This window comes from Echinococcus granulosus (assembly GCF_000524195.1).
Source record: "Echinococcus granulosus chromosome Unknown EG_S00115, whole genome shotgun sequence".
Classification (NCBI taxonomy): domain Eukaryota; kingdom Metazoa; phylum Platyhelminthes; class Cestoda; order Cyclophyllidea; family Taeniidae; genus Echinococcus; species Echinococcus granulosus.
Genome location: NW_020170495.1, coordinates 235002 through 244695, shown reverse-complemented (window position 1 = coordinate 244695; position 9694 = coordinate 235002). Strand labels below are relative to the sequence as shown.

The 9694-nt window shown below is 41.3% G+C and overlaps 1 protein-coding gene across 1 annotated transcript; it reads right to left on the bottom strand. All coding sequences in view use genetic code 11, as the record gives it.

Moving 5' to 3' along the window:
* Positions 1-1494: 1494 nt before the first annotated feature.
* EGR_08690 (hypothetical protein) lies at positions 1495-4033 on the bottom strand (the record flags this gene model as incomplete). Its single annotated transcript, XM_024497939.1, has 3 exons — positions 1495-1596; positions 2987-3074; positions 3936-4033. The coding sequence occupies 3 exons, from the start codon at positions 4031-4033 to the stop codon at positions 1495-1497; spliced, it is 288 nt and encodes a 95-aa protein (XP_024347664.1).
* Positions 4034-9694: the final 5661 nt, after the last annotated feature.

The following is a 9694-nucleotide window of genomic DNA, read 5'->3' as shown; positions in this document are numbered from 1 at the left end:
GTCTGCACATTCTCATAGTGGGTTTGAAATGATGGTGGAAAAACAGTTTTTAGGTTTGATCTATCCTTCCATCCATTCACCTCCTCATCTATTCACCTCCTTCCCCACTCATCCACCTACTCGCTCCAAACACATTGGGGATCTCATCGAAATTGAGGCATCTTCACAAATGGACTGTTCATTGTGAAGTTAAAGCAGATTCAAAGTAATCAGTGCTGCTTAAGATGACAGGCGAAGCGTTCGCTGATTGTTCTTGTCAATACACAAACCCCGCAACGTACCAAAGAATGGTGCTCTTACTGCAGCAGCTCGCAAATCGTACTTTATTCGGTGCCAATTCAAACAAATCAGCCAGTCATTTGAATTAATATTGTATTGGTTGTGGCCATGACCTGTGCATTGCCTAGGACTACCACACATTTTTAGCCATATCATATGTGCTCAACCCTCTTCTAACCATGTCATCAATTCCGCATCACATTAATCAACACACTGTGGACAATAATCACTTCGTCTGCCCCAATACCAATTCAATAATCACTCAACACCTCTGCGCGACTTAATCACATTCAACTTGGTAGAAAGATGCTTCATGTGTACGAAGACAATGCGGAATACCGATTGTAATTACATGTGGTTTCACGCAGCTGCATGTGTTTGCATGTAGATGCTCGTGCTTTCATGGGGTTGCGTGTGGTTTCAAGTCGTTAAACTTCCCTACTAAGGCAAATATCTAACAAAGCACTTTGCTTCACTTCCTTCATCTACCCATATTTACCCCAAGATAATCTTGTATCCGGGATTTATCGTCACGAGCAGGAAGTACTTTTCTGTGCCCATGTTAATGTCCGTGTCCTTGCCCGTTTCCCCGTACTTTTTTTCACACACCAACATAGCACCCGCAATATAGAAGGTGGAATATTTGTCTCAGGCTGTTTTCCCATTTTTGTCATTTAATTTAGAGTGTTTGTTCCTTGAATTGACAAAAGCAGGTTGGAAATTTCAAGTCTTCCAAATTTAATGAAGCACCTCAACTCTGGATAATAAACGATAGGTAATAAATGGGTATTGGAAAGACTCCGTTCAAGTCGGTTTCTGATTGGTGCGTCATCGGAGAGACAGCTTTGATTGGTGGGGTGGGTTGTCCAATCACACACTGGCAGGCGCGATGGGTTAATTCGTATGGGTGACAATGAAAGCAATGCAGAAACTGAGAGTATGCGAACCAAGGGCGACCCACATTGAAATTCAACTATAAACTCAATTTTGACAATCTCCGTCCTTTTAAATTCAAAATGTCGCATGTTTCGCTTTATTGCCCCATTTAAGGTTTGTTAAATTCTGACGAAGTTTCAAACTGGGTATTCGATTTGTCATTTCTTAAGAATCACCTTTTAGCCATTACTGATCAGTTGGTGTAACGATAGCATAAATCTTGACATCATCTGTAGTTGTAAAACTCAACAGAATGTCTATCATCTGACATTTGTATGACTAAAAAACAGGTTGAATTTCAGCTGAATAAATGAACACAAAGATCTTTTCAACTAAAGTACTATTTTTCCTCATCACAATTTCCATAGAAATAGCGCACACCTAGAAGCGGTGTTGGATAAAGCAATTTGACATTATTCTGCTCTGCATAAATCGCGAAATATTGTTTACTAATTACAGCGTTCAACTATTTGTGAGGCGATTACATTCTAATCCTATTTTAAGTTACCTAAAACTATTTGACATTAAAATCATGAAATTTAGGTCACCTTCTACACAGATTTTGTAATGATGCGGCACAAGAACACCTATTGAGGTTAATCGGATTAGATTCCTAGGCAATTCAAGTTTTGAAGGAGCACTTTAGAGAGATTAGTTTCTTTCCACTAGTACAACATGGTCTCGAAATCAAATATTCCCCCTGGATTAACTTCATACATTTTGGTGCAATACTCCGTTTGCGTAACTCTTTGTTTTGATGTCTTGGTCACTTAAGGCTCCTCCATTGGATTTCTGCTGGGCAATACGACCTTCGAGTCATACCCAAACCCCCTCAAACTTTTTGTACGTTGTCGGTGCATTTGCTGTCCTAGAATTGTGAACCTCGTTCGACCAGAAAAAAGGCCTAGGTCACCGCACTGGTGGCAGTGGAAGGCAAACTGGATAGTGAAGGACATCTGTCCTTATTTCCATCACCGAATGCTAAAGCCTAACTTAATGGGAGAAGGTTATACATTGCGAACAGAGAATGTGTGACGACCCCTAACAGAAGGCGAAAAATAACGTCTGCCTTCGGCAACTACCTTAGTTCCGAGGTCTGCGGGAATGCTATTGATGACTAAAGCTACACCAACCACGAACCACCTAAAGTGTTCGTTACGGAGCTGCCTATGGGCCCTGTAGGAGGATGTCAACGAAGTAAATGCACGATACCTCCTTCACCTCTCTACTAGTTGCATAGAGCTTGGAAAGATATGGATTGACAGTAATGAAGAACAAAGTGGCTAGAAGAAATAGACGAGCAGCCTAATTTCACGTATCCATTTAACCCCAATTCTTTATTAAACGACTCGAGTTTAAGGCTACCGATGTATATACGAGATGGGCAGGACATTCATCTTTCCCCAAATGCAGTTTCAAACAGGATTAGCCTCTATAATCAGTAAGCTTACCAAGAGGAGTCACTGCTGTTGGGGTGACGGCTGCCAAGATTGAGCAGGAGGACCGCCAAGAAGAAGTTCCACAGGAGAGGGGGCCATATAACACTTGGATTGTGTGTCAAAACCTTTGTCTTGGCCTCGCAGGCACTTAAACCTTGGCCATTGTACTTTTGCTGGGTGGCATGGCCTCCTAGTCATGCCAGCAGCCCCCTTAGCCCTTCTTTTTACGTTGGCAATAAATAATCTGCCTGCTTTTGGTTTCAGGAAAGACTCGTGGTGCCAATCTTTATCAAATTTTCACATTTAATAATAACGTTTCTTATTTTAAATACTTTCAAGAGAAATTTTGAAGTAAAGCAAGGAAAAGCCACCACTCTATATATATTATTTTTAAATATGAGCAAGTTTTGTTTTAGTGGGCTGAAAAGGGGATAAACGCAGCCAATCACAGACCTCAGCGCCAAAATCAATCGATAAACAAATGAATAAGTCAACAAACAAAGCCCCACGTTGATTTAAGTACCCCTAACAGAGCAAAAAAAGCACATTTATGCAAATTTAAAGCCATCCACGCACATTTTCAAAAACCCAATCAACCCTCCTTAATAGACAGTGTGCTTTGAGTGAGTGGGGGAGGTGGATTTTTTCTAGTGGTATGACAATCATGCCAGAAACCTGCTTTAGTCACACGCTCACATTTATCACGGGCACCGGTCAGTAAATCGGTGCCAGGCTGTTTACAGGCGAATGAGAACCAGGTTTTCGGAACACCCCGCTAGTAGCCCCTCTCTATTATTATTTATGTGTGTGCGTGTGTGGGAGTGTCTATCAAGAGGTGAAGTACCACGTGGCAGAAAGTTTTCTTCTCATCCGACGAAGGTTTATAGACAGACTATCCCGCAAAACCCTTTGTAATTGGCACTTCCACGCAGATAGCAGCGGTAGGACCTTGTATTAACGATGCCGTAAAAGTGAAATAAGGTAAGCTATTGTTTCCGATTGAGTTGCTGATGTCACTTCTTCCTTTTTTTGTTATGGTTGAGCCGCCTACAAAGCTACATATAACGAATCCAGGTAGCAAATAATAAAATAATGGGTGGTAAAATTATCCTGGTGCAGTGTGTTCTACCGTAAACTAGGCGTTTTTGAATGCATTTTATGACCTTAGCAACCTATTTAAATCACTTAAATTTATTCTGATGCTACTGAAATGAGTTGTGGATTTTGCAAGCCTTCAAGGTGTAATCTAAAGAAACGAACTTAAAACGTTTGTCCATTTACCTTAAAAGGTTTAAGAATACTAAAGTGGCTTTATAAATTTGATTGACATTAAGGACAGCCTCCAGTTCACATGCTCGCAGCTCCTTCATTGCCCTCATTACAGCTGATCGGGATCAGTCCATTTCGCCAATCAATGAGTGATTGGATAACCCGATCCACCAATCAAATCGGCCCATCTGATAACATGATCAATCAATGAACCAATCAAAAACTGGCTTGGACGTGTTTTTTATTCAGAATCCACCTGTTATCTAATGTTCGTCGTTCAGAGTTAAAGCGACATGTAAAATGTGGCAGGCCTGAAATTGTCCACTTTCACTCGTCATCTTAATGTTCAAGCTGTTTTGAAGTGAAAGAGGAAAGGGAGAATACAACCCATGACGCTGATGTGCATTATGTGTGCTATGTTGCGGCTCAGGACCAGCAAATGTTCCAGAGCATAGACTTAAATGGGCACGAAAAAATACACAGTAGGTACTTTCTGCACATGATTACAGAAACAGTGGGTACGAGGTTATCTTAAGGTCAATGGAGCAGATGGAGGAAGTGAGGCAAAGTGTTCAGTTAGAAATTCGGTCCAATTGCAAGGTTTATCTGTATAAAAACACATGCAATCACATGCAACCACAAGCTGAATGTCACATCGTCTTCATGTAAATAAAGCGCCTTTAGGATGTGTAGCGGGAGGTAAATTCGCGTAAAGATTTTTAGTAGTTTGTGGAACGCCATCGAGAGGGATAAGCCAGTCACTAGCCGCATTGCTTCGACTCATGTCACACGAGCATGATGACGTGTCTAAAAGTCGGCCGGTCATACAAGATATGGACATGACTGTATCATATCACAAGTCTGCACATTCTCATAGTGGGTTTGAAATGATGGTGGAAAAACAGTTTTTAGGTTTGATCTATCCTTCCATCCATTCACCTCCTCATCTATTCACCTCCTTCCCCACTCATCCACCTACTCGCTCCAAACACATTGGGGATCTCATCGAAATTGAGGCATCTTCACAAATGGACTGTTCATTGTGAAGTTAAAGCAGATTCAAAGTAATCAGTGCTGCTTAAGATGACAGGCGAAGCGTTCGCTGATTGTTCTTGTCAATACACAAACCCCGCAACGTACCAAAGAATGGTGCTCTTACTGCAGCAGCTCGCAAATCGTACTTTATTCGGTGCCAATTCAAACAAATCAGCCAGTCATTTGAATTAATATTGTATTGGTTGTGGCCATGACCTGTGCATTGCCTAGGACTACCACACATTTTTAGCCATATCATATGTGCTCAACCCTCTTCTAACCATGTCATCAATTCCGCATCACATTAATCAACACACTGTGGACAATAATCACTTCGTCTGCCCCAATACCAATTCAATAATCACTCAACACCTCTGCGCGACTTAATCACATTCAACTTGGTAGAAAGATGCTTCATGTGTACGAAGACAATGCGGAATACCGATTGTAATTACATGTGGTTTCACGCAGCTGCATGTGTTTGCATGTAGATGCTCGTGCTTTCATGGGGTTGCGTGTGGTTTCAAGTCGTTAAACTTCCCTACTAAGGCAAATATCTAACAAAGCACTTTGCTTCACTTCCTTCATCTACCCATATTTACCCCAAGATAATCTTGTATCCGGGATTTATCGTCACGAGCAGGAAGTACTTTTCTGTGCCCATGTTAATGTCCGTGTCCTTGCCCGTTTCCCCGTACTTTTTTTCACACACCAACATAGCACCCGCAATATAGAAGGTGGAATATTTGTCTCAGGCTGTTTTCCCATTTTTGTCATTTAATTTAGAGTGTTTGTTCCTTGAATTGACAAAAGCAGGTTGGAAATTTCAAGTCTTCCAAATTTAATGAAGCACCTCAACTCTGGATAATAAACGATAGGTAATAAATGGGTATTGGAAAGACTCCGTTCAAGTCGGTTTCTGATTGGTGCGTCATCGGAGAGACAGCTTTGATTGGTGGGGTGGGTTGTCCAATCACACACTGGCAGGCGCGATGGGTTAATTCGTATGGGTGACAATGAAAGCAATGCAGAAACTGAGAGTATGCGAACCAAGGGCGACCCACATTGAAATTCAACTATAAACTCAATTTTGACAATCTCCGTCCTTTTAAATTCAAAATGTCGCATGTTTCGCTTTATTGCCCCATTTAAGGTTTGTTAAATTCTGACGAAGTTTCAAACTGGGTATTCGATTTGTCATTTCTTAAGAATCACCTTTTAGCCATTACTGATCAGTTGGTGTAACGATAGCATAAATCTTGACATCATCTGTAGTTGTAAAACTCAACAGAATGTCTATCATCTGACATTTGTATGACTAAAAAACAGGTTGAATTTCAGCTGAATAAATGAACACAAAGATCTTTTCAACTAAAGTACTATTTTTCCTCATCACAATTTCCATAGAAATAGCGCACACCTAGAAGCGGTGTTGGATAAAGCAATTTGACATTATTCTGCTCTGCATAAATCGCGAAATATTGTTTACTAATTACAGCGTTCAACTATTTGTGAGGCGATTACATTCTAATCCTATTTTAAGTTACCTAAAACTATTTGACATTAAAATCATGAAATTTAGGTCACCTTCTACACAGATTTTGTAATGATGCGGCACAAGAACACCTATTGAGGTTAATCGGATTAGATTCCTAGGCAATTCAAGTTTTGAAGGAGCACTTTAGAGAGATTAGTTTCTTTCCACTAGTACAACATGGTCTCGAAATCAAATATTCCCCCTGGATTAACTTCATACATTTTGGTGCAATACTCCGTTTGCGTAACTCTTTGTTTTGATGTCTTGGTCACTTAAGGCTCCTCCATTGGATTTCTGCTGGGCAATACGACCTTCGAGTCATACCCAAACCCCCTCAAACTTTTTGTACGTTGTCGGTGCATTTGCTGTCCTAGAATTGTGAACCTCGTTCGACCAGAAAAAAGGCCTAGGTCACCGCACTGGTGGCAGTGGAAGGCAAACTGGATAGTGAAGGACATCTGTCCTTATTTCCATCACCGAATGCTAAAGCCTAACTTAATGGGAGAAGGTTATACATTGCGAACAGAGAATGTGTGACGACCCCTAACAGAAGGCGAAAAATAACGTCTGCCTTCGGCAACTACCTTAGTTCCGAGGTCTGCGGGAATGCTATTGATGACTAAAGCTACACCAACCACGAACCACCTAAAGTGTTCGTTACGGAGCTGCCTATGGGCCCTGTAGGAGGATGTCAACGAAGTAAATGCACGATACCTCCTTCACCTCTCTACTAGTTGCATAGAGCTTGGAAAGATATGGATTGACAGTAATGAAGAACAAAGTGGCTAGAAGAAATAGACGAGCAGCCTAATTTCACGTATCCATTTAACCCCAATTCTTTATTAAACGACTCGAGTTTAAGGCTACCGATGTATATACGAGATGGGCAGGACATTCATCTTTCCCCAAATGCAGTTTCAAACAGGATTAGCCTCTATAATCAGTAAGCTTACCAAGAGGAGTCACTGCTGTTGGGGTGACGGCTGCCAAGATTGAGCAGGAGGACCGCCAAGAAGAAGTTCCACAGGAGAGGGGGCCATATAACACTTGGATTGTGTGTCAAAACCTTTGTCTTGGCCTCGCAGGCACTTAAACCTTGGCCATTGTACTTTTGCTGGGTGGCATGGCCTCCTAGTCATGCCAGCAGCCCCCTTAGCCCTTCTTTTTACGTTGGCAATAAATAATCTGCCTGCTTTTGGTTTCAGGAAAGACTCGTGGTGCCAATCTTTATCAAATTTTCACATTTAATAATAACGTTTCTTATTTTAAATACTTTCAAGAGAAATTTTGAAGTAAAGCAAGGAAAAGCCACCACTCTATATATATTATTTTTAAATATGAGCAAGTTTTGTTTTAGTGGGCTGAAAAGGGGATAAACGCAGCCAATCACAGACCTCAGCGCCAAAATCAATCGATAAACAAATGAATAAGTCAACAAACAAAGCCCCACGTTGATTTAAGTACCCCTAACAGAGCAAAAAAAGCACATTTATGCAAATTTAAAGCCATCCACGCACATTTTCAAAAACCCAATCAACCCTCCTTAATAGACAGTGTGCTTTGAGTGAGTGGGGGAGGTGGATTTTTTCTAGTGGTATGACAATCATGCCAGAAACCTGCTTTAGTCACACGCTCACATTTATCACGGGCACCGGTCAGTAAATCGGTGCCAGGCTGTTTACAGGCGAATGAGAACCAGGTTTTCGGAACACCCCGCTAGTAGCCCCTCTCTATTATTATTTATGTGTGTGCGTGTGTGGGAGTGTCTATCAAGAGGTGAAGTACCACGTGGCAGAAAGTTTTCTTCTCATCCGACGAAGGTTTATAGACAGACTATCCCGCAAAACCCTTTGTAATTGGCACTTCCACGCAGATAGCAGCGGTAGGACCTTGTATTAACGATGCCGTAAAAGTGAAATAAGGTAAGCTATTGTTTCCGATTGAGTTGCTGATGTCACTTCTTCCTTTTTTTGTTATGGTTGAGCCGCCTACAAAGCTACATATAACGAATCCAGGTAGCAAATAATAAAATAATGGGTGGTAAAATTATCCTGGTGCAGTGTGTTCTACCGTAAACTAGGCGTTTTTGAATGCATTTTATGACCTTAGCAACCTATTTAAATCACTTAAATTTATTCTGATGCTACTGAAATGAGTTGTGGATTTTGCAAGCCTTCAAGGTGTAATCTAAAGAAACGAACTTAAAACGTTTGTCCATTTACCTTAAAAGGTTTAAGAATACTAAAGTGGCTTTATAAATTTGATTGACATTAAGGACAGCCTCCAGTTCACATGCTCGCAGCTCCTTCATTGCCCTCATTACAGCTGATCGGGATCAGTCCATTTCGCCAATCAATGAGTGATTGGATAACCCGATCCACCAATCAAATCGGCCCATCTGATAACATGATCAATCAATGAACCAATCAAAAACTGGCTTGGACGTGTTTTTTATTCAGAATCCACCTGTTATCTAATGTTCGTCGTTCAGAGTTAAAGCGACATGTAAAATGTGGCAGGCCTGAAATTGTCCACTTTCACTCGTCATCTTAATGTTCAAGCTGTTTTGAAGTGAAAGAGGAAAGGGAGAATACAACCCATGACGCTGATGTGCATTATGTGTGCTATGTTGCGGCTCAGGACCAGCAAATGTTCCAGAGCATAGACTTAAATGGGCACGAAAAAATACACAGTAGGTACTTTCTGCACATGATTACAGAAACAGTGGGTACGAGGTTATCTTAAGGTCAATGGAGCAGATGGAGGAAGTGAGGCAAAGTGTTCAGTTAGAAATTCGGTCCAATTGCAAGGTTTATCTGTATAAAAACACATGCAATCACATGCAACCACAAGCTGAATGTCACATCGTCTTCATGTAAATAAAGCGCCTTTAGGATGTGTAGCGGGAGGTAAATTCGCGTAAAGATTTTTAGTAGTTTGTGGAACGCCATCGAGAGGGATAAGCCAGTCACTAGCCGCATTGCTTCGACTCATGTCACACGAGCATGATGACGTGTCTAAAAGTCGGCCGGTCATACAAGATATGGACATGACTGTATCATATCACAAGTAATTCGCCTGTTGTGGCCCGATTCCATTGGTTTGAGAAATTAGGGGAGGTTTTATTGACAGAGAACAGATAGAACGCCACAAATCTCACTCTGAGGAGGTGTGTTGGCCTGGCATGACCAGTACAGAT